The sequence below is a fragment of the Pyrgilauda ruficollis genome, unplaced genomic scaffold (assembly GCF_017590135.1).
Source record: "Pyrgilauda ruficollis isolate IOZ18807 unplaced genomic scaffold, ASM1759013v1 scaffold86, whole genome shotgun sequence".
NCBI lineage: Eukaryota > Metazoa > Chordata > Aves > Passeriformes > Passeridae > Pyrgilauda > Pyrgilauda ruficollis.
This window is the reverse complement of record NW_024530599.1, coordinates 4,303,647-4,328,454: the sequence shown is the minus strand read 5'-3', so window position 1 is coordinate 4,328,454 and position 24,808 is coordinate 4,303,647. Positions and strand designations below refer to the sequence as shown.

General features: G+C 49.0%; 1 protein-coding gene across 1 annotated transcript in view; it reads left to right on the top strand.

The window, feature by feature from the left end:
- NRG2 (neuregulin 2) overlaps positions 1-19,534 on the top strand; it is a 152,937-nt gene extending 133,403 nt beyond the window's left edge. The window contains exons 5-11 of the mRNA XM_041488018.1: positions 211-269; positions 8,334-8,357; positions 12,233-12,335; positions 13,236-13,359; positions 14,625-14,752; positions 17,199-17,423; positions 18,830-19,534. Coding sequence (XP_041343952.1) covers positions 211-269; positions 8,334-8,357; positions 12,233-12,335; positions 13,236-13,359; positions 14,625-14,752; positions 17,199-17,423; positions 18,830-19,487 — 1,321 coding nt within the window. The 3' untranslated portion in view covers positions 19,488-19,534. The remainder of the gene's footprint in view (positions 1-210; positions 270-8,333; positions 8,358-12,232; positions 12,336-13,235; positions 13,360-14,624; positions 14,753-17,198; positions 17,424-18,829) is intronic.
- Positions 19,535-24,808: the final 5,274 nt, after the last annotated feature.

Genomic DNA, 24,808 nt, shown 5'->3' with positions numbered 1-24,808 from the left:
TCCCGGGCACAGCGGTGGATATAGAGTGCTCTAGTCAGGGATGGCTCTTGGTGTCAGCTTTGGGTAGGGCTTAGGGCTGCAGGTAAGGGTGAAGGCTGAAAGCAGACAGACAGGAGCTGTGGAAGGGATCAGAAGGGGCCTCAGTTCAGCCTGTTTGGGTGTCATTTTGCTATCTTGTTTCTCTCTTTCTGGTTTTCTCTCTTCCGGTAGGTGTCCGATCGAATTCACAGGAGACCGGTGTCAGCATTTCGCAATGGTCAGCTTCTCCAGTATGTCTCTTTCTACTTCTCTCTCTCCTTGTTGTTGTAGCTCTGTGTCATGTCCTTAAAGCAGGTTCTTCTGTTCTCCAAGAGCCCTCTTCCTGTCTTGTGCACTGCCAGCTCAGCTTGGTCCTAAGAGGAGCTGTGACTGTGTCCAAGAGGAGAACTGGGGCTCGTTATCTCCCCATTTGTTAGAATGGGCTCTGCTTTCATTTCTGATTGAGCTGAATGCTGCTTGCACTTTTCAGGCAAAATGCAGACGAGTTCATGTGGTGGGTGTGCTGTGTGAGACGAGCCTGTGCTGTGTGTGGAGCTGGGCCTGCCAGCATTGCTGTCCTGACATGGACTGTGCTGTGCAGGGCAGGATTTGGGTATTTTCCCTGTGCCATGCAAGGCAGGAAATGGGCATTTCTCCTGTGCTGTGCAGGGCAGGATTTGGGCATTTCCCCTGTGCTGTGCAGGGCAGGATTTGGGCATTTCCCCTGTGCTGTGCAGGGCAGGATTTGGGCATTTTCTCTGTGCTGTGCAGGGCAGGATTTGGGCATTTCCCCTGTGCTGTGCAGGGCAGGATTTGGGCATTTCCCCTGTGCTGTGCAGGGCAGGATTTGGGCATCTTCCCACCACTCCTGAGAGGGATGTGTGAGTCTCCTTGAACCGAAGGAGGAAATCACAGCCAGGGTGTGACTGTAATGAAGTCACTTTACAGTCTGTGGCATAGAGGTCATGCTGGTGGCTGCCACTGCCTCTGGGCTTCCCAGCCCCACTGCCATGCAGGATACAGGATAAACCTGCCAAGTGGGCATCAGGCTATGTCCCTCCTGGACACAGAGGTGTTCCTGTCTCTCTGAGGTGGTCAGACAGCCTTGCATATGGGATTGAGCCTAAGTACAGATCCTTCAATGCTTTCAGTGGGTGTAAATACCCTAAAGCCTTAGCACTTAGTGCTTCCCAGTTTCTCGTTTCCAGTTCCTACAGGTCTCACTTATAGACATAACCAGCTCATGGTGGTCAAGGTGCACGATTTTTCTGAGTCCCTATTCAGTCAGTGTCCCAGCATCAGCCGGATCCTGGTCTGGGTGAGGACCAGAAAGGAGATGCAGTTGCAGTGCAGGAAGCCTGTGACCCTCCCTGTGACCCTTCTGTGACTGTCCCTGAAACCCATCCTGCCTCCACGCTGGCTGACTGGACCCACCACAAATGGTGGGTTTAAAGAGAGGCTTTTTAAAAAGAGCCAAAAAGAGGCTTTAATTAGTGGTAACCAGAGGAGAAATGCCTCTTCAGGATGGCTCCTTGATTGCCAGAACGCCTCTCCCACTGCTCGGTGAGGAATCCTGCCGTCCTCATCCCGGACTGGAATTGCAGGAGCCTCATTAGCACGTGCTAATAGCTGGCAAGTGCTGGAATTAGACTCCCTTGCATGGAGCATACAGACAAGATGCAAATGGACTTTGTGGGGCCCTTGGGACAGCTCAGTGTTTTTACATTGCCTTTTGTTCCAAATTGGCTTCCAAAGCTGAAACCTCCATTGATTTATCCTCCCAGACTCCAACATCCAAGAAAGCTCTTTTTAAAATGACAGCCCAAAATGTTCTATTTTGATCTTTCACCTGGTGCTAAGGGTTTCCTTCCCTCTTGGAAGCCCTGGGTGTCAGGGCCCTGGCTGCAGCCAGCAGTGGGATGCTCACCCCATGGAGCTGATTTGTAGCATGTTTCATTAGGTGGTGTCCAACGGGCTTAAACATTATTGCTGCCATGCTGCAAAACCAAAACAGGGGTGAAAATGAGTTTTATGTCAGGAAAATGCCTTTTGAGAGCGTTAATGGCAGGAGTAAACAGTATGTGGTTTTTTTTCCCCAGCTTGCAGAATCCAGCTTTTTATGGGACTGAGATTTGTTTTAATTTTATTCACGTGTTAGAGAAACAATGTCAGCTTTAAAACTGACACATGTACATTTCCTTACCTCAAGTTTGCTTTAACCACAGCATAGTAAGGTAAAAACAGCTCAACCATCCAGGCTACCTGTCTGAACTTGGATAAAATTCATATAAGAAGATGATTCATACATGTTTATAGCTGTTTTCACTTTCAGGTCACAGTTGGGTAATACAGATAGCAGTAGCACTGAAGGAAAGCTTGCACTGAACTTTCTGTTTTTCTGAGTAGGAAAAGCATTTCACTTCCAAAGTGTGGACCCTGCAAATGCTTACCTTCTACTTTGATCAATAATTAGGGCACAGCAGAAGTTGCTGATTTTCCATAATTCATTCAATGCTTCATCCCATATGGGTTCTGACAGGTCAAAAGCTGAAACAGATTAAATGAGGTTCAGGCATTTCCACTGGAAATAAAATAGCTCTGTCCTGATTCATGTTTTGAGAACACTGCCAGCATTTGACAGATACTTAAATAAGGACACCTATATTGGTGTTGTTTTAAATGTATTTGGGGTATTTCAGGTTTTCAGGCCTAGATTGGATCCTCCTGATTCTTTAATATGAATATTAAATATGACAATGACTTTTATTAGGTATCTCCCAGGGCTGAGTGAGAGTCTCTGCACAGTGAGCTAAATTGAAGGTGCTGTTCTAAAAAGATATGGCAGATACTTTGCTGAATTTGGGCCACAGATGGAGATGGTGCAGCACCCAGCATCCTGCCAGATGTGTGTGTCCTCCTTTTGGGAGCAGCTCCTGACCTCTCTGGTTTAAACCCTTATTCACATTTTGCTCAGGTAAAACTCCCCACGTTCTCCAGGAGCTCAGGCTGTCTTTGTCTCTTTGACAGGTAACTCTGGAGGTTTATTTTTCTCTGATTGCCCAAAACACCTGCTAGACCACATTAAGATGAAAATTAGGTGTATTTAGATAGTTTTTCTCACGTGTGATGTTTATGTTGCTGTTCCAACCACATGAGCAGGTGCCTACTGCCAGCCCTTCTGGATATATACACCACTGCTTGAAAATGAACAGAAAGTTTTAAGATGGGTTGGGTTTTGGTTTTTTTTCCCATGTCAGGCTCACACTGTTGCTATTTTCTACCAGATTGGTGCACAGAATCTCACTAGGAATTGTATTAGTGGGGTAGCTCAGAGAACCCCAGTCTTTCACGACTCTGTCCACACATAAGGCTGAGGGATCAAGGTTAGGAGATCATTTTGTTTAGGCTTTAAGTAACCTGTAAGAAGAAAACCTTATAGAGGGACATTAAAGCAACACTTAAGTCAGTTGAAATTTAAACTGCAGAGAATTAATGGCAGTGAACAGAGGGGACAGTGATTGTCTGCAGTTGCTGTATGAAACTGAGGAATGCCCTGGCAGATGAGAACAGAGAGAGTTATTTCCATGGCTGATGAGTCATTAAATCCTCTTGCTAAAACGTTTTTCACATCAAGGTCCCCATGGCTCTGTGTCTCCAAAGACAAACTCGTGGGAGCAGCTGCCAGGTGGCTCCTGTGGCACAGGTACCTGCAGAGCCACAGACCACAGGGTCCTGTCCCTGCTTTGGTGAGAATGGAACACCTCAGGCTCTTGCTCCACAGCCAGAATGAATCCACAGCAGTGGCATCCATGGGCCATTTAGCTTCTACAGCCACATTTTCCTCTCTGCTGGTGCACCTGGGTGGAGAGTACAGCCACATCCAAAAGGGTCAGGAATTCTCTCTGGGAGCTTCTGCTGGCTGCTGGAGGCTCCCCCAGTGTAGAGCTGCCTCCTGGCTCCAGCTCCACGGGCACAGCTCGGGCTTGCAGCTTTCCCAGAAGACAGAACCTTGTCCAAAGTCATCCTTCCTTCTCAGAAACCCTTTTTTTCAAAGTTGTGCTGGCAGCTGTGTTTCATAGCTGCCTGTTCTACAGCAGATCAAGATCTACCTCTGTCTTCTCTCTTCTACAAGCAACTTTTCAGGTCTTTGTTAGATCCTCCTGGAGGTTTACCAATAACTTGCCAGGCTTTGGGTTGGCTGGTGGTAAAGGTTTTGTAAAACATGATGGCAGCTATTTCAGTCCTGGTGCAGCTGAGATCCTGAAAGTTAAATGTGGTCAGCAGGAACATTTATGTTTCCTAAGTCTGCACATTTGGATTCTTTCCACTTGTGATTTATGGAACAATTTAGAAACTTGGGATAAAGTTTTATATTTATGCTTCCCTCTTGCTTGTGGAAACTGAAACTTCATCTTAACTTTGCTGTTTATTCATCTCCACAAATAATCATCACCAATCTGGAGGACAAATGTCATACCATTTATCTTGGTTAGTGAAACATTTTCATTTCCTACTTTGTGATCCAATTAAAATTGCAGGCTGTAGCCTGCCTGTAAACACCCTCAAACAGAGCTGACATTCACATGCAATGTCATCTAGCACATTCTCCATCTTTACCCCATATTTAATTCTTGGTTTCTTTACAAATTGAATTCTAATTCTCAGTTGGAGCCCTCCTACTGATCTGCTTGGAAACACAGAGCAGGATTTTCAGGTATCCCTTGGAAGAGCAGCTTTGTCTTCAGCCTGGTCCCACCTGAGCTGGCTCCAGTGCTGCTGGCCCAGCCATCGTGGAGCAGAGTGGCTTCACTGGGTGACAGGCTTCTTGTTTTTCTGGAGGATGGTCCCTCTCCCCCAGCACTCACCAGGCTGTGGCCAGGGGCACCACCCTGGCAGGTAGGAGTGACCCTTCTGGCTGGCCTCTGGAAGCTGGCTCCTCGTGCTCTGGTGAGGTGTCCTCGTGAGCAGAGGGACAAATGTACCACTTCAAGCTCTTCTGGGAAGGTCTGGGTCTGAATTTTAGCTTCTCTGTTCACCTCAGTTATTCAGCAGTGACTTCCTACCTGCTGGGACTGCAATATAAACATGATAAGTGAAAGATTACTTCTTTATTTGACCTAAATTTCTGCTTCCTCCTCCACCTCTCACTCATCTGACCCCCAAACCAATATTTAGCAGCATTTTAAATTCCACAGACATTCTGCAGCTTCCATTCAGTGACAGGGTAACTGCTGACCCCTGAATTACAGGGTGATGGCTGTGCTTTGGTGTGGCTGGGAAATTACAGGGTGTTTGTGGCTTAGCATGGCAGGGTGATCCCTCTGCCCAGGACACAGCACAGGTTACCCTTGGGATCTCCTGAAATTAATTGCATGCTCATCCACAGCAGATTTTGAGCACTCTGTTGTTATGTGTTTGGACTTTGATGCTGACCAAATTTGTTTTACTGCTGCAGTACTGGAGAAGGTGAATGGCTGTGGAGCTTGTGGAACATTTACAGACTTCCTGTTCCTGGAGATCCCACGTGTCACCCAGCTCTTAACACAGGCACAGTGTCCTCTGTCCCCATCGTGCCCCCTGTCTTGCATTGCCCTGAGGAAAACCTGAATCTGAGACCTGCAAGTGCTGCTCTCGTCAACACAATTGATTAGCAACAAAATTATCATCAATTTATTATCTTGCTAGTCCTCAGATGTCAGTTCTCCACTTTGTTTCCTGCCTTGGAGCATGCTGTGTCCCAGAGAGCATATTTTGAGGGAATAATGTGCAGTAACTAAACGTCTTGTCAATGTTCTTGGGCAATCTGAAGACCAAGTGAGCACAGCCTCAGTTTTCACAGCTGCTTGCTAAGGCTTTTATCCTTTTTAATCATCCTATAAATCTACAATTCAGTGAGAATCATCTTGCTTGAGGTGTTACTCCTACAGGAATACCTTACATTAAATGTTTTTGTCTGTTCCTCTTTTCAAATAACTACAATACATCATAGTCACAAAGTCACTGCAGATGAAGCAAATGCAGGACTTTGTCTTTTGTCTGATGCTGAGAAAAAACATTTTCAGAAAGATTCAGGAGGCACATTTGGAATGAGATTTTCCAAAAAAAAACCCTCATGTCCCCAGTTCAGGGAGCCTGGGGGGTGCCACAGCAGCTCAGGGTGCTCAGCTTGCCCTGACCAGGGAGGATGTGTGCAGTGCAGAGAGGAGGATGATGATGATGATGGTTGTGAGAAAAATGCTTTGCCCATTTCCTGAGCCTACAGCTGCCATCTCAGGGCTGTCTCACCCCAATTTATTTGAATTGGATAAATTGCTTCCAATGGAGCTTGTTCTGTTGAAGCTGGAGAGGACAACAAGAAATATGGAGAGATTTAGATGGCTTGGAGTGAGATAACAAGGGGGAATGGCTTCAAACTGACAGAGAGCAGGTTTAGATTGGACATCAGCAACTAGTTCATTCCTGTGATGGTAATGAGACACTGGCACAGGTTTCCCAGCCAGCTGGCTGTCTCTGCTCCCTGAGCCTGGAGAGCCAAAAGAAACAGCAGCTCTGACATGAGAGGGGCAGTGGGAAGGCCCAAGCTCCTCCTGCCCACCACCTCTGTTCTCACAGGCATTTCTGAGTTTGCAAAAATCATGAAAATGTTTTGAATTGCATCCATTTGTAGCTGCAGATGTTGCAGAAAATCCTGCAACAGGGAGGAATGTGTGTATGCAGATGGAGCAACAGCTTAGATTTATGGATGAAACTTGAGGTATCTCTACATGCCAGTGTCAGGGGAAACAGCTGTGTGCAATGGTAAGAAGACTTAGGAATAGGTCAGGGCTGGATGTGATAACCAGGTGGTTTAGGACAAATATATTCTATCCAGGTCTTTGCTGCCCACCACATTATGTCCATGTCACTGCCACAAAATGTACAAAAGTACAAAATGACTGTGAAATGCTCTGTGGAGTATGCTGTTCCTTTTACACAAATGTGAGATGTGAAGCAGAGAGCAGCCAGGTTTTGTGGCCTTTAAATTATACAAAATCTTAAAGAACCCCAGCTTCCCCCTACAAAAGCCCCCCCAAACATCAGCACTGGTTTGAGGAGAAGAACCTGCTTTAGAACACGTGTTTACATGTTCTGTAACAATTAGTGCTAATCTCCCCTCCCCCCACGCCTAAATTTTGAACAGCACTGCAAAAGAAAGCCAATATTTCTGTGCAGCAAAAAGCAGTTCCTATGGAAAATATAGTAAATAAATCTGGACATCTCCAAGCTGCAAACAATCTTGTGTGTATGGTGATTGGGAGCAGCAGAGCTCACTTTGGTGTATGGTGGTAAGTATGGAGAACTTTCATGTTTATGTAAGAAAAGCTGTCTTTAGGTGATGTCTGTACCAGGAAAATGACTAAAAGTCAGGATACCTGTTTTGCACTCTCGATTCATTGGCTAGCTCCTGTGCTTAGCACTGTCTCTGCAAGATGAGCTGCAATCTTACTTGTGCTGAATATGAATCTGAAAGCACATGCCCCGATTTGGGCTTTTTGCAGCACACTAAAACCACGCAGAGCCACGGCAGGGGTGCAGTTTGGCTTGAGGGGAGCTTTCTGTGCCATTTGCACTTTTGGATCCATTGCCTCGCCCGGGCACCTCATCCCTCGCAGCATCCGTGGCTCAGGCTGCCCAGGGCAGGGCTGGCAGGGCAGGGGCGTGGGGGGCTTGTGCTGCCAGGGCTGCTGTGCCCGGGCTGGGGCTGGGGCTGTGGGCAGCAGCACGGTGCTGGCAAGCCCCCGGCCCAGCAGGAGCCCTCCCAGCCCTGTGCCCAGCTCCTCTCCGGAGCACAGCCCCGGGCACACCGGGGCGTGGGAGACCAGCCAGGGCAGATTTGCCCTGTGGAAAGGGGATGAATGGTTTTTACCAGGCTCATGCAGTCTCTATGTGTTTTGACCTGTCAGGAGTTGTTTCAGAACAAGTGTACCTTTCCTATTTTTTTTTCTTTTTTTTTTTTTTTTTTCCCTGCCTAAACAGTGAATTCCATATCAGGTACTAACAAACATGGCTCATCTCAAAAGAATTCATAATTAACTGAAAGAATTCATAATTAACTTCCACTGCAATTTGTTTGGGTCTTTCTTTGCATAACATGTGAGTTGTGGTGGGGTTTGAAATGCTCTGAAGCATACAGTGTCTCTGTGTGAGTGCTGCTGAGCCTACCAAAAGCTAACCTGCTGTAACTGCACAGTGTGTGTGTTTGTATTTTAGAGTTCTCTGACAGACCTGTTTTTCTTTTTCTCTTTCTCTTCCTTGTCTTCTTTCTGCATTGGCAGAGCATCTTGGATTTGAATTAAAGGGTATGGAACAACCATTCATTTATTAATCAGAAGCCATTAAGAGCTTCCAACATTATATTTATGGCTTTAATGGGATGATTAAAAAATCAGCTGTTCTGTTCTCTTCCCTGGCACCAAGATAGATGTTTGGATTGAAAAAAAAAAAACAAAAAAAACGAACAAAACAACAACCAAAACTAAAACAAAGCAAATCACAAATTCTAAATGCAAACCTATAAAAATGCAGGTGTATTTTTAGCAGCACTTTTTTCTTTGTTCCAAGCAGCAGCGTGGTGTGTGTGGCATGACTGGGATGTTACAATTGCCATACATCTCCATTCAACATGCTTTTGTGTATTTAACTGAAAACCTGGGGTCTTGTGTCCATCCAAAAGGTTGCCAGCAGGCACTGCTTGGGGACAGGCAGGCATTCCAGGGATGGGAAGAGAAGTTCTAGAAATATCAGGGCTGTTACAGAAATTGCCATGCCAGGCACACTAACCTCCACCAGATCCTGCAAAGGGTCAGGATGAGCTTTGCCATTCCTCCTCCCAGAATTTGGCAGCTTGTTTTGCTTCTTGAGCAGGATGAAACTGAGCCAAGAAAGATGGCATGAGACCAGTTAGTCTAGAAAAGTATCCCAGGGAAGTCAGTAGTTGCCCATGAGAGTGGAGGGTGTAATGCTGAGCACCCCAGTGGCAAGCTTGGGAAAACACTGCAGTAAGTTAAATGCTTTTAAAAATATCCCCTTTGGGCATTTACCTGCTCCTGCCCAGTTACTCATAATCATATTATTTTATTTCCATTCTCCTCAGTCTGGTTTTAGATATATATCAAGTTATCTCTTGAATAAGCAGTTGGGAAATCAAATCCTTGAGGCAGCTTTTCCCTGGAGCGTGCAAGCCAAGAGCAGGGAGGGCTGGTCAGCAGGGAGCAGAGGGGTTGGGCAGCCTGGGATGGTGGAAGGTGCCCCTGCCTATGGCAGGGGGGCTGGAACAAGATGAGCTTTAAGGTCCCTTCCAACCCAAACCATTCAAGGATTCTGTGATGATTCTATGACTGATTACTTAACCTAAAAGCATTGGCCTGGCAGTGTCAGCCAGAGCAGATCTTCACATGAAGATGCTTCAATTCCCTTTGCTAGAGGTATGAGGACACCAATCTTCCAGTTGTGGATCCTAAATTGCCTTCTGAGGTCCCTGAGGTGGAGGGACATTGACTAACTGAGGCTGGAGAAATGTATCTCCTCTAGTTTTTGCATGCCTGATCCCTCAGGACTGGTGGGCGTTCCCCTGGGGCAGAAAATGTGGGAATTTTATAGTCAGGGTGCTTCAGAGAAAGCGGTGCTGCTAATGCTAATACACTTGGACAAACCTTAAAATTGAGGATTTTTGACATCCCTTTTTTGTTGACCTTTTGTCCTGTTCCTCATCCATTCTCAATGTCATCACAGAAGCACACGCATCCTGTCTGCAGCCGTCTCTCCCCTGTCATTGTCTGTCCCTGTCATGCCTTGTTGTGACACCATGGCTGCCCTGTGGCTCTGTTGGCATTGTGTGGCACCACGTGGTTTGTTCTTAGTGTTTGCTGCTGTACAAGTGATGCTGCTGCTGATGAAAATGTGTTTGTAGAGCACAGAGACACAAATGGACCTGCTCTGGGATCTTACCTGCTCAAATACAAAGCTGCAGCTTGCACTCTCTCACTTCCTTTCTATTATTGTTGAGATGGTTTTGCCCCAAGTGATTAGGGGAAATGGTCCTTCAATTTGTCTTGTCTCAGGGTTTCTGATTAAAAATGGAGGATTTTCTTTCAATTTTGCCTGTGTGCTATTTGAAAAGTGCCTAAGAATTGGAGGATTAGGTTCTGCAAATGAGCCATTCAAAAAATTAATAACATACAAAGCTTTGCTCAGCCTCATCTGAGGTGTTGCTTGGGCCACTCCCCCCTTCTGTTGAAGAGGGAAAAATGTCTCAGTACCAGTGTCTCTGGTCACACAACGTGAAAATACTGTTATTGAGCACCAGCTTTAATGAGATGTTGGGAGCCAAGCTAGATTACTATCAGCAGATCATTCAATTTTTAGTTTGCAGCAGTGATGCACAGCCTCACACTTCACTGATTTGTGTAGCAGAGCTGTCAGCTCAAGACAGAGAGGCCAAATCTGCATTTCTGATGAACTGAAACATTCCCCTGCAATTCAGGTGAAGGTTCAGGACGCACCAGAGTGAGGGTCCCATACTGACATCACCATCAGAACAAAGGCTGGGATTTGAGCCTTGGCCAAAGAATTTTGTCCTGTTATAGGTAAAAAAAACCCCAGCCAAATAAACAAACAAAAACCCCCCAAACAAACAAACAAACAAACAAAAAAACAAACACGCCACCTCCATAGTTTTAATGTCTTTGCTCTTTCTTCCTGCTCCATGATTCAAAGGGAATTATTTCTGCTTAGGGAAAAAAAGTCTTTGTAGCAAAAAGCATTGGTATTGAAGGATTTTTTTCTGAAATCTGACCTCCCTCCCAGCCTTTTTTTTTTTTTTTTTTTTTTTTTTTTTTTTTTTTTTTGTTGAGTCTGCTCCCCCCAGGGGTTTCTGGGACCAGACCCGTTTCTCTTCTGGTTTTGTATTTGAGTGTTTGGTGGCACAGGGAGTACCACATGGTCTGTTAAAGGTATTTTCAGTGGTGTGGGAAAGCACACTGAGCACATCAACCATGGCATGACTTTTATTGCCTAATCTAGATGGGGAAAAAAAAAATCAATTAATATTAAAGAAGGCACAAACCCCAAAAACTTTAACACAGTGTGGGGGCATGAGGACTTTGTTCATAGCTGCTGAGCTATGAGCATGAGGGTTTCAACCCTCATGGCAGCTCTGTGCTGAATCCTTCTCTCAGTCATCCAGCTGGAGAACCCAAATTTCCTCTGCTGCTCTCGGCAGGGGTTGCTGGATGTCACATCTGCTCTGGTGTGGCCCAGAGGAAAAGGTGTCCTTGCCATGGTGTTGCTGCCGAGGCACAGTGCAAACAAGGTCCGAGCATTTCCTGGGAGCTTTGGTGGATGGGAATGAATTACCCCCCTTCCAGCCTGCTCTGGGTTTTGGTGCAAGTGACTGGCTCTTCTGGTTTGACAGGCAGCCTGTGACACTTGGTGGTATTTGAGAGGCAGCAGCAAGCTGCTTACATTTTGTGTGTGCCTCTGAGCTGCCTGATGCAATGGTATGAATCGCCTCCTAGGGTTTCATTAAAAATCCATGATTGGTTCCTGTATTTTAATCACTCCACTCCCTTTTCTTTGCCTGACACGCTATCACTTTTCCATCCTCATGCTGCTTTTTGACTGTTCCAGGGTGTCCCTTTCAGCACCTACATGCTTTGGGACCTGTTGCTTGTGGTGCTCTCACACCACCCTGCTCCAGGGCATGCAGCTGCTGGAGGCAGAGGCATCCTGAGCCGGGCAGAGCAGAGCCTGGGTCAGGGATCTCGGGGCGTGTGTGCTCCTGGGGAGTGGGGCATGCTCCAGGGCTCCCGTGCTAGCTGATCAAGGCACCAGAAAGGGGAGATCTGCTGCAAGGGAGAGGAGAGTTGTGGGGCTTTGTGAGATTAGTCACTGTGGGAAGGGAAGGGAAGGTGAGGAGTGTGAGTGCAGGAGGGGTGAGCTACAGAGCGAGAGAGGGCAAAGGGGCAGGGAGACAAAAAGAGGCTTTTGAGGTGTGAGGAAGGTTGGGCAGCTGGGCTCAGGTTTGGGGCAGCCATTAGGCAGGCAGTGGACTGGTAGGAGGTCTGCCCGAGCCCTGTCCTCCGTGTCACCCCCATGAAGTGCTGGTTCCGTGCAGCCAGAAGCAGCCCAGGTGCTGGAGCCCAGCAGTAACTGGTTCCTTTCTCTCCATTTGCAGAAGCAGAGGAGCTCTACCAGAAGAGGGTTTTAACCATCACGGGAATCTGTGTTGCCTTGCTTGTGGTGGGCATCGTCTGTGTGGTAGCTTACTGTAAAACCAAGTGAGTATGGGGGGCTCACAGGCAAGAACTGGCTGCAGGTTAGTGAGTGGCAGTGTTCGTGTTCCACACTTCCATGCTTTTCACCCACATGCTAATTTTAGGTGATGATGTGCTGTGGTACTCCCAGGAAGGTCTCATGCAGGAGGCCAGGGAAGCTGTCTACCAGACTGTGTCTGAACAGGATGTTTTCCTGGCACCATTTGCTTGTCCCCTGGAACATCATTTTGCCCAGCCAGGTGATGCTGTGTTACAGGGAAAAGCTGCCCCCCCAAGCCAGCAGCTCAGCTTCTGCCAGCAGAAGCACACTGTGCTGTTGTGCAGGAGCTGTGGGCTTAGCTATGCACATTGCAGGGACTTCCAGAGCGATCCGAATGGAACAGGAGGCCTGGGACCCTCTTTTATGGTCTGCCTTCCCTGCCTGGACAGCACTTTTCTCCCCACTCAGCCTGCACCTCCGTTCACAGTGCCCCTGCAGCTCAGTGGGTCTTGTGGAGCAGATGTCTCACCATGGGCATGGGCAGGATTTGGCACTTTGTCCTTCAAGCAGGACGGGTCAAGTGCTTTGTCACCAAGGGCGAGTCAGGACTCGCTTCCCCTTTTCCTTCTCCCCACTTTTCTTCTCCACTGCCAGCCAGCTCTGCTACACTGTGCTGGGCCTTGCCTTGGAAAGGGGACCCTGGACCCAGCTTCACAAATTGTCCATGAGAAAAAAAGTTGGCCTTTTGTTTGGAAAAGCAGTAGGAGGTGTTAAGTATTGAATGCCTTGTTTTGTGTTGTTTGCAACTTTCTGTAAATACCATTGGAACATTCACGGGTTGAAGACTTGCCTTCTCTTTCATCTCTGGGGGCACAGAGCCCCATGAGAGAAGTGTTCCTAATAGATTTTTTTCTATTCTAAAGGAAACAAAGAAAACAAATGCATAACCACTTGCGGCAGAACATGTGTCCTGCTCATCAAAACCGGAGCCTTGCGAACGGGCCAAGCCATCCACGTTTGGATCCTGAGGAAATCCAAATGGCTGATGTAAGACCCTTTGCCTCCATCTCCCTGCATGCTTCTGAGGGGCTGTTTTCCACCAGGGGTTTGACGTAGATGTGTATCCTTACACACCTGTGTGCTTGTGTGTGAGGAGCAAAGCGCAAACAAACTTGAGCAAAAAGAAAGATTCTGCATAAAAACATGTCCATAAACAACATCTGAAGGGGAATGTGATTTTGCTTTGAAGTACAGGATGAGATTCAGGAATTTGGGATAGGTTTGTTTTGATTAATCAAGCATGACCCTGATTTCCACTAGGAGAGATGTTCCCAATGTTTCCTGTTTATTACGCTATCCTGTCAAGTCCCACTTAGTGGGATGACAAATGGGATCAGCACGGCAGTGACCGGAGCCGCTGTGGTGAAACACATCATGGTGATGTGGTCAGCTGTCCACCAGCCCACCTGCCCGTGCCAGGGGTTCTGTGCTGGTGGATGCCACTGTCACACCAGTGAGAACAATTTAAGTCTCTCTAGGACAGGATCCAGAGGGCAGTTCAGTCACTCTTGTGACTTCAGTTGTATGAGATTCCCATCAAACCCCATGAGCTCAAGGGCCATCAATGGGCTGAAGTGCCTTGATGGACCAAGGCCTTGAAAGGGGTCAGAAAAAGGGAAGGGGGAGGCAAAGCCGAACAAGAAGTAGTTAGAAATTAATCCAATGAATCAGCTGCAAGCTCTGTTGGGTCAGCCTTACAGTATTAAAATTTAGCTAGATTGGATCCCAACCATGAAGGAAGAGGAAAGGGAATTCTAAGAACCACAGCCCCTGGCCCCATAGTACTGACTCTCTGAGAGCTTAGTGTCCCTGTGAGAAGAAGGGCTGATTGATTCCTTAGATGAAGGAATATCTCAGCATAAATATTTGGATCACATCTGGAGTTTCTGTAGGACTCACATCTCTGACAGATTCACGTTGTTCTCTTGTTGCTGGTACTCGGTCGGGTGTAACCAGCTGTGTGCAGAGATATATCTCTGCTCAGTAGCTACACATGGTACCACAGTCCTCTGGAGAATCCCTTGGCTCTCCAAACCCTTCTGCAATCTCTGTGCCACAGCTCTTTTGCAGTGTTCAAAGTGAAGTGGGAGAGAAAAGCTTCCACCCTCCTTGTCCCTTCCTATGGGGTGCAGAGCTTATGGCTTCACTCAGTCCTCACCTGATTTCACCAGAAATAATCAGGCCAGCTAAATTTTTCTTTGGCAGCATTCACAGACTGGTGGCTGATCTGTGTGATTCTTCTTATTTTGCAGTATATTTCTAAGAATGTTTCTGCCACTGAGCACGTGATCCGAAGGGAAACAGAGACAACCTTTTCGGGAAGTCACTCCTGCTCCCCGTCCCATCACTGCTCCACAGCCACTCCAACGTCCAGCCAGAGGTGACGTATACCATTTTCTCTGGGCCTGTCCCGGCTATTTGCTGTAGGATGCTGTGAGATTCTAAGATTTTCCTTTCACTTCCCTTTCTGTTTTCACTTGATGTTTGGATCTGTAGTGGCATACAAGCCATGTCTACACTTAGGACTCTGCAAGCACAGCTGGTTAGTGAGAGGTATGGAAAAGTGTGTTCCTTGACTGCAGGGAGGTGCCAGCAGGATCCTGCAGCACTGACATAGCTGGAAAACAGGAGGAAATGAACCTATGCTTCCATGCTTTGCACAGATGCAAACGGGAGGATGTGTGTAGGAAAGGTTTTGCAGGTTGTGTTTGCAGCCACACTGGACATCTGAAATATTTCATTAAGCACACACAGATTATGTGTTTAATATTTAGAATGTATTTGCCTTGTGGAAGACAAAGTACACAAAATATCACCAAATGTTTTGATCACTTCCTCAGAGTCAAGGTCTGACTTGGAAGTCACAGGTTTTGACCAGAATCAAAATGCTCCTGTGAAATCTATCAGCCTCCACCTCAGGTGGTGGCTCCTTTTTCACTGGAAGTCATTCTGAAGCTTTTTGGAAAACTTGATTTAGCAGAAAAGTACCAATAGTGCTTTGTGACAAAGGATGTGATAATTTTTTTGCTTTCATTTCAAAATAACCATTGGGGGAAGAACACCATGGCTTGGAACCCAAATCTTCTCAAAGTTTCTTAGAACATTTAAATTGCAGATGGACCTCCCTATTTTTATGATGTCCAAAAAAGTCTTTCTTTCAAATGCTCTAAAGAAACTCCTGTGCTGTTTTGAGTTTGGATGTTCCAGTTCCTCCTCTTAGACAGCTCTTGTGCTTCTTCCAGTAGGTGACAGGGGTTTTCCTTGGAGATCACATGCCTTTGATATGTGAACTGGCTCATGTCCTTCATTAGCCTGATGGGGTTGTCTCCATTCATCTGGGAATGCAGGAATTCTTTCAGCTGAGCACACAGATGGCTCCAGGCAGGTTTCCTTAGGGTCCAGGCATTCCTTAGGGTTGAGCAAGTACTCTCAGTTACAGCGGGCAAGATCAATTTCAGATGTTGAACTTGGATTTTCAGGTGAATTCCTCCCCAAATTCCTCTGGCTATACCTCCAGAGTGGGAGCCAGGAATGACTTGATTGGCTGGGAATGATTCTTTTTTCCAGGGAAATCCACTCCTCATGAGCTAGTCAATGTATTCTCCAGATTTTTTTGCATTCATACTTTTCAGCCCATCCCTGGCTAGGTGTGTGCTACCTGAGCCAGGTGCATAGAGGCTCCTGTGCCTGCGGAGCTGCACCTTGCTGGCCTTCCATGCTCACTTAAAAGGCCTGGGCCATCCCTGGGCACCTTCTGAAGACACAAAGGTGTGTCTGGAGGGCAGCATTAGCTCATGACAGCTGTAGGGAGGAACCTGCCTTGGGTAGCCTCTGGTCCTGGCTACCTGCCACCTCATTTTCCTGAGTCAAGTGCAGCAAGCAGGTGCTTCTTGAAGTCATGCCAGAGGCAAACTACTGGCATAATTAGGCTCCATTTTACTCCATCAGTGCCTCTAATGAGGATGCTGTTTGAAGTTATAAATGAGCATGTGCCTGGAGCCATCAATAATTAACAAGTTCTTGGGAAATCTTAATGAGGGCTGCTCTCCTCTGTAAACCCCCACCCAAAATCCTCCACCCACACAGCTCCGTCTGGTGCAGTTTGGGAGTTCCGAGGGGTTGCTCTCATGGATCACGTATTTCTGCAATGGTGGGGGTCAGCGTGGTGGCCGTGGCACTGGTGGGACCCCAGTGTGCAGGTGGCCCTGTGCATCCCCGCTGAGTCCTCATGGGATGTTCTCTTTGCACAAAGACTGGGGCCGGTGGGGCTGCAGCTGCTCAGCACATCATGGTCTTTGTCTAGCACCTTGAAAGTGTTTTCCTGCCAAAATCTTTGGTAGACTTTGCTATGCTAATTTTGAGTGGCTTCTCCTGGCTCCTCTCTGGTAGCAATTCCGAAGGGGCTGTCACTTGGCAGTGCAGGTGGCATATTTGAAGGAACTTGGCTGACTTGCCTTGGCATAGCCAATGTGTTAATCCACACCCAGAACACTTTGCAAGCACAAAGCAGAATTGCCCTGGCCTCCCTCCAAAGGCTGTCCCATCCTGCTCCCAGGCATTTATTCTGTGGTGGGATAAATACCTGCTATTGCACTGGTTTGCTTCCTTTGTCCTCCAATGGCATCTCCAAGAAGGAGCAAAGAATGGCAAATCAAAGGTAGGGCTGGGATCTGGGCTTCCCTGGCCAGATGTGTCCTAATGAGAGAGACAGAGAAGGGGGACAGCAGTGCAGAGGTGCAGAGCTGAGCGTGAGCAGGGCCTGTGTCTTTGGAGAAGAGCCGGGTGGGGGTTCCTTGCTCACTCTCCACATGGGCTTTTCTCCACAGACATGAAAGCCACACCTGGAGCTTGGAGCGAACAGAGAGCCTGACTTCAGATTCCCAGTCTGGGATAATGCTGTCCTCGGTGGGAACCAGTAAATGCAACAGCCCTGCGTGCGTGGAGGCACGGGCTCGCCGCGGGGCCACCTTCTGCATCGAGGACCAGCGGAGGCCCACGACGCAGTACCGCGACTCGGTGGATTCCCTGCGGGACTCGCCCCACAGCGAGAGGTCAGACCCCGCTGCTTGGTGCCACCACAGCACACCAGAGGCAAGCCATGCCTCTGTGCCAAGCCCAAAAACTTTTGCCTTTGCCATCCATAGAGAGGCAGTGCCATGGTAGAATTGGGAAACTCCAGGCCTGCTCCTACCAGAGGAAGCCCGATTCCCCAGGAGGCCGCTCTGGTTGGGCAGCAGCCGGCTCTGCACCCTGGTGGCAATGTAGGTTTGGAGCACAGGGATGACGGGTGTGGAATATGCCTGGCTGCAGTCAGCAACTGTAGAGAAAAACTGGCTGGGAGAACACCCTGGGCAGCTTGTTGGGCTGCCAAGCAGGCTCTGGCTCTCAGGCGCTTGTGGAAAAGGTGTCTGTCTTCAGTGCAGTCCTGGATGGCCAGGTGAGAGGGTGCTACACATGGGCACAGCCTTGGGACAGGACTCGGTAGGACCCAGCCTTCAAGGAACACAGCTACAGAGCTGAGACACCAGCAGCAGCAGTAGCAGTTGTCCTCTTCCCAGTCTGGTTCCTCATGGAGCAGAAGCACATCTCCACCTTTGTTCGAGCCCTTTGCAGGTAGCCATGAGTGACTCTTGGTGGCCACGTGGCTCCTCTTGGGCAATTACTCTCCAAGGCAGTGGAACTTATCCATGGGGCAGAGGAGAAAGGCAGCATCTCCTGCTCTCATTTCTGTCCCTGGTCCATTCAGGCAGACTGACCCAGCTCATATGGAGATCTTATACATCACGAAACACATGAGTAAAAAGGCCTGGTTGAGTGAGAGAGCCTGGGCTGGTGGATTGGGCAGAGACAGCACTGGCAATATGAAAAAGAAATAAGATCTGCTCCCTAGAAAGAGGTGGTGCTGAAGAAAGGGCTAGAGAGAGGGGCTAGACCAGACCTGAGTGACCACACTGATATTTTCATTAGAGTAGATGAAAGCGGTAGATGGCTTTTTGAGACAAGATTTTTGCTAAGTCAGAGAAAACAATGCCCAGGGTTTCCCCATCTGCGGCCTGAGCAGGGAGAGGGAATTCCAGGGACCTTCCTCAGAGACAAGCCTGGCACTCCAGAGGGAACAGAAAGCAGCTGTCAGGCAGATGAGAGGCAGTGAAGCCATGACTCAGCCTGCTGGGAGATGCTGCAGGGTTTGCAGCGATGCAGAGTGGGAATTGTGCACCAAGTCCCTCGGGAGAAGCATTTTGGGGGATGCTCAGCACATGCTGCCCATTGAAGCCAGCAGCTCACCCTCCCTTGGCACAGCAGTGCAAGGTCCCTCCAGATGATTCCCCAGGAGAACCTCCATGGGCAGGTTCACTGGAGGCCTCGTGGGTCCCTGGGCGAGGTGTTCAGCAAAGCGCGGGCTCAGCTGGTGGTTTTTGGGTTGTTCGGTGTCCAAACAGAGGTGTTGCTTTTCCAGGTACGTGTCGGCCCTGACCACACCAGCACGCCTGTCGCCCGTTGACTTCCATTACTCGATGACCACGCAGGTGCCCACCTTTGAGATCACGTCCCCCAACTCGGCGCACGCCGTGTCCCTGCCGCCGGCGGCCCCCATCAGCTTCCGCGTGGAGGAGCAGCAGCCCCTCCTGCGGCGGTACCAGCTCCCCTTCCAGGACACGCAGAGGTACGACAGCTACTACCAAAGGAAGACCTACCTAAACGACAGCATGGGGAGCCTGCCCTCCAGCCCCTTCCGCATCACAGAGGACGACGAGTACGAGACGACGCAGGAGTACGTCACAGCGCTAGAGCAGCCAAAGAAAACAGCCAGCAGCAACAGGCGGTGGAAAAAATCCAAACTGAACGGGCACATCCCTCACAGAGCCAGAGCCGTCCGGGACTCCTTCTCCTTGAGCAGCGCCTCTTACAGCGAGTCTGACGAGGAGCTGGTGGCCGAGAGCACCCCGTTCCTAAGCACTCAGAACAATGAGGCGGCGCACACAGAGTCGCCGCCGCTGCACCGGCCGGGCGACAGCCGGACTCACTACTCGTGCCGCGGGCACAGCGCGCACGGCGACGGCGGCCGCGGCAGCCTGGCGCACGTGGCGCCCAAAGCGGACCCCGACCCCCTCTAGGCGCCTCCCGCGCTCCTGCATGGGCGACCCGCATGGAGGAGGCCGAGAGGAGGGAGGCCGAGGGCGAGACAAAACCACACAAACCGCAAAACGAGACAAAACAGAACAAAAAAATAAATATTTTTATTTTATATAAAAGAGGGAAAAACAAAAAATATAACAAATAAAAATGTTTTATTTTCATTTTAGCAAAGTTGTCTTATAATAGCTAATGACAATGACTTTTTTATAGGGAATCTCTATTTATATGTAATGTCTTGATTTACAGCTTCCGAGAAAAAAAAAGTAAAAAAGAAAAAAAAAAAGAAGAAGAAAAGAAAAGAAAACAAACAATAAAGTTAAAAAAAAAGTGGGCCAATTTTTGACTACTTAAAAATAGAAAACAAAACTATCGTGGTGCCTTTTGCTGTATGCTAGTGCTGGGATTCATGCCGAGGATTCTGTTTCAGTAGCATTTTTAAGGTCATAGATTTTTGTTTGGGAGACAACCTGTCACAAGGGCGCTCTTCTGTTGGAAGAAAACAGCCTTGCCACTTTCCCCCGTACCTTGCTATTAATGATCTTATTCTTTAAAGTATTGTTTAAACACACATTAAGGACATGAGTGGGAGCATTTCCATTATCATGTCTAACGAGGATCTGTCTTGCCCTGTAAACTACTTGTATTTTCGCTTAAATCAGGAGAAAAAGAAACCCAACAGCACTGTGCTGAAATGCAGAAATAACGTTTCTTTTGCCACACAGGTAGGAAGAGAAAACGAAATTGCGCAGCAGCAGCAGCCCTTACAATATAGCTCTCAACCTTTGGCCATCTCACCGGTGGGTCTGGAGTGGGGTTGGCACAGGTTTGTAGTGAAGCCAGGCAGACAGCCTGTGACCACGGTGGATCACACCTGTCACGTACCCTTGAATCCGGGTCGCTGAGCCAGCCCCGTTCAGCCGCGGTGCCCGTGGCCGCGTGGCTGCCCCAGCGCCGTGCTGGCCGCGGCGTCCCCTCGGCTGAGCGGTGCAGCCGTGGCGCTGGCCGTGGCCAGGGCTGTGGTGTCCTGTGTGACACCCTGGCCGGGGTGCCGGGGGACACCCACAGGGTGGTCCCGTGGCGCAGACGGCCGCGTGTCACCCTGGACATGGAGCCAGGCCGTGTGCCCCAGGGGTCAGCAGCACCCTGAGCGCTCTGGGCTCCGCTGCCTTGGCCGGGCAGGACCCTGGTGGGACAGCCCAGCGAGCGGATTCTCCCGTATGGCCGTGCCACGTGTTGTAAAGACAGTTGTTGCCGTCACAGCCTGCCATCGATGACGGACGTCGCGTCCCCAAACCCGGAGCAGCTCTGGCCATCGGCTCTGTGGCGCAAAGAGACAGTCCTGCGTGTCCAGGCGGCAGAGCATCCCCCGTGGAAGTGCCCCCCTCTCCTCAGTTCTCTGCAGCAAACCTGTTTACATTGTAGCCTGACTTTTTTCTTTTTATATTTTTACTTCTGCATGTCCTTTGCATTTCAGATACTGTAGATTGGATGCATGGTGAAGCTGTGACTGAGAAGATAATACAACAATTGACAGTGTATTATTTCATTTAACTTTTAGCAATAAAGTAACTAAACCCTCTATTCCTCACCCATGATGGGGTCAGATAGAAAACTCTGCTAATTTGTCATAAGATGATTGTCAAAGTTTGCTCTGGATTGTCTGAATGTCAGAACTCTTGACTGTTTAACACTTGAACATTTTTTATATTATAAATAAAATAAGAAATAACAAGCTGTGGGCTGCATTAATCTCAGGCCCTTTAGGGGGCAAATGGGGAGCTGTGACAGGCACCATACACAGAATCACAGACTGGTTGAGGCTGGAAGAGACTTCTTCCACATTTCCTGCTCCACCAGCTCACCCAGAGTCAGCTGCCCAGGCCTGTGTCCAGTCAGGGTTTGAGTATCTTCAGGGATGGCAGTACCACAACTTCTTTGGGTAACCTCTGCCAGTGTTTGGTCCCTCCCAATGCAAAAATTTGTCGTCTTATATTCAAACTGGCATTTTTTAGCTCAAAGTTTGCATACAGATTCATACTGTGTAGGCCTTCTATCAAACCCTGAAAACTCTCTACAAATTCATTTCCCACACAAATTGGATTTGCTAATTTTTAATTTGGGCCCTTTCCCTCATTTACTATTTTAGGCCCATTGCCTCGTGTCCTGAACACTGCTGAGAAGAGTGCAGCTCCCTCTTTTTCACTCCCATCCATTGGGTATTTATACACATGGATAAGGCCCCCTGAGCTTTCTCCTCTCCAGGCTGGAGTTCCAGCTCCCTCATCCTTTCTTCATATGAGATGCTCCGGTTCAGTAAAGACCTTTATGCCTCTAAAGACCCATAGGTGGGTGTTTTTCTACCTGGCATGGATAATTGACCTTCCCTGCAGGGAAGTGGAGGCTCACTGAGGTGAGCGAATGCTACCCACGCATCTCCCGGGGGTGCCATTCCTCCTCTAACTGCAGACCAGGAGATCCCCCTTCACTTGAACCATGGAAGTTTCCAGATGTGCCAAGAGAGGTCAGGATGCTTGGCGTGTCCTGTGACCTGGTACCTATATAGTGACTTCAGCAGAGTGGAGATGTGTTGGGTCCACCCCTGGCAGTGCCGCGCTGCCATGCAGCACTGACCCACCCGCTAAACAGAGCCCTTGTTCAGCTCCTCCACAGGAAATCTGTGTCTCTGGCCATCCCACACAGGGACTCACTGACAACGTGGTGTGGTCACAGGAGCACAGTCCCTGAGGTGGCACCCATGGCTCCACCCAGACCAGAACTCACTCGCCTGTTCCTGCTCAGTGACATGAACAGGTATCCAAAAGCCCCAGCTGAACTCCTTTAACAGGAGAGGGATCTGTTACAGTGAGTCGACCCTATTGAAATGGATGTGTTGGAACTAACTGATCTGGATGAAACTAGATGATTTTTAGTGCCCCTTCCAATCCAAATCATTCTGTGATTCTATGAATGCCCAGAGCTGTGAGAGAGCTCCCCAGTCCTCACAGTGCTGCCCATGCTGGAGGCCAGGCTAAGCACACCCACAGCCTGGGCTTCTCCTGCTCCAACTCCCTCGGGATGCCCATTGCCCTGGAGCTGACCCAGCTGTGTCACAGACCACCCCAAACATTCACAGTCCCGTGGGGCCTCCAGACAGACCAGAGGGCTCAGCACTCCACCCTGAATGAAGGCATCTCAACACTGGGCTCCCAGCAGGTTAAGGCTGAAGGACCCTGCCCTCCTGCCCGGGTCACCCAACAGCAATGTGCAAAGGAGGTGTTAGACCTGGGATAAAGGTGGTGGGCCAAGTCCTGATTTGGGTGACATTTGCCTTTGGACACATCATGCCCCAGTTCTGTGCAGCCCCCAGCCTTGCTGGATGAAGATAGCAGTGCAGCTCTCCACTCTCCTATTCCTCTTGGGATGTGCCCCAGCTCCCCATTGCCTTTGATCCATCTCAGCTCCTCCAGTGGCTCCCAGAGCAAGGTGAGACGGACAGGAATGGGCAGAGAACACCCGACCCCTTAGAAGGGACGTGTGAATGATCACCAAGGCTGATCCCTGGGGAAACCAGACACATGGCAGAGAGAGATCGGGTGCCTTTGTCTTCCCAAAGCAGCCCCATCTCCCTGCCTGGCCCTCCTCAGGTTCTGTGAGCTCCACTGGTGAGAAGCCCTCCCAAGGCTGGCACAGCAGCATCTGCATTACAAGGTACAGCTCTTGGGTCTCCCTGGCATGTAGAACAACCATGTGGCCACACCTCAGGGTGTGCTCAATACAGCTGATCCCCACCAGGAATCTCTCTGGGTCCCTTGAGGGAGAGAGAACCTGTGGGTTTGCCCTGCACAGGGGGATATTTCCCTGATCCATGGTTTGCAGGGATCTGTGATATTCTGCGTCTGCTGAGACACTACTAGCTCTGAGCCATGGCAGCCTCAGCATTCTTTGTGGTGATTTTTTTGTTAAACGTGCCCCTTGATTCCCATAATTGTGTTCTATATTTAGAGGCTGTTACGCTACTTCAATTTTCTCTCCAATTGCCTCTGAAGGAAGCCTGCATCTCTCTCTTTTTCCCTGACTGGTTTATTTTTAGACTCCTCATTTCCAGCCGTGCGTGCTCCTAGGGTTTTGCCGTAAATATTTTACAGCAATTTTCACAGGTGGGGGAGCCACCAGAGCCTCCTGACAGCTCTACTCTGCATGCATGGTGCCTTTAGTGCCCCTCCCAGAGGGGAAGGAGCTGCCTTCCTGACAGAGATAGGTGGCACAAGCAGGAGAGGAGTGTTGGATCCTGACTTTGGGGGTCACAAAGTCTCCCCTATAAAGAAGTCCCTCTAAAATGAATGTGATTGTGTCCAGGACAAGTGGCCTGGCAGGGAGGTCAGGCTGAAGCCCCACTGCCAAGTGAGGTTGTGTGAGACCCAAAGCAGTCTTGGTGCCTGCTGGAGGGGCTGGCACAGGCTGGGGATGTGCAGAAAGTGCATCTGAGTAACTCCAGGAGGAGAAAAGGATGTGGCTGCCTAATTCCTCTGAGATGCTGCTTTTCTCTCTTAGTGGTGGGCACCTGAGCCCTTGACCTCGAGGGAAGGAGAAAAAGGATGATAAAACCCAAGTCCAAGCTGAGGCTTTAGACTGGTCAAACAAGGCACTTTTGGCTCTGCCCTCATGTAGGTAAGATGCTCTTAACACATTTTCACGTGCCTGTGCACCTGGATCAGGACTTGTGCACAAGGCAAACTGCAGGTACTCAGCAAGAGCAAGTTTAATACTCTGAGCTGTCTTGCCAAGTATTGTCTGAAATCAGCTGCCACCCCTTCCCACATCCACTGGGTGTTCAGCCTCACGGCTCTGAGTCTCTTTCCTGCTGCCCTGAGGAGACTTTGTAAGATCTTGCTTTTCTCTGCAAGTTACTCCCAGCTGAGGATGGCAGATTGGCACCTTCAGCCAGGGGGCTGAGCTGCTCTTAGTGGCAGCTCAAACACACTGGAGATGTCACTGCCCACTGGAAGGGATGCTCAGAAAGGGAAGACTGAAATACACAATATTACCTGGGATTTTGGAGACAAAGAGTTGGGCCCTGGACTTCCACTGTGAGAGTCTCAGCACCAGACACTTCATGTGAGTAGGAACATCTTGGAGGTCTTTGGTGCAGGAATGTCTGTACAATACCTGGCACAAAAGCAAGGATGCCTTGGAGGAACAGCCACAGACTCCTCTGGAAACCGTTGTGAGAACATCTCCAGTCACAATGCAGGGCTTGGCACCTTTCTGCTCCCATAAATCTCTAGGCTGTATGTGGACA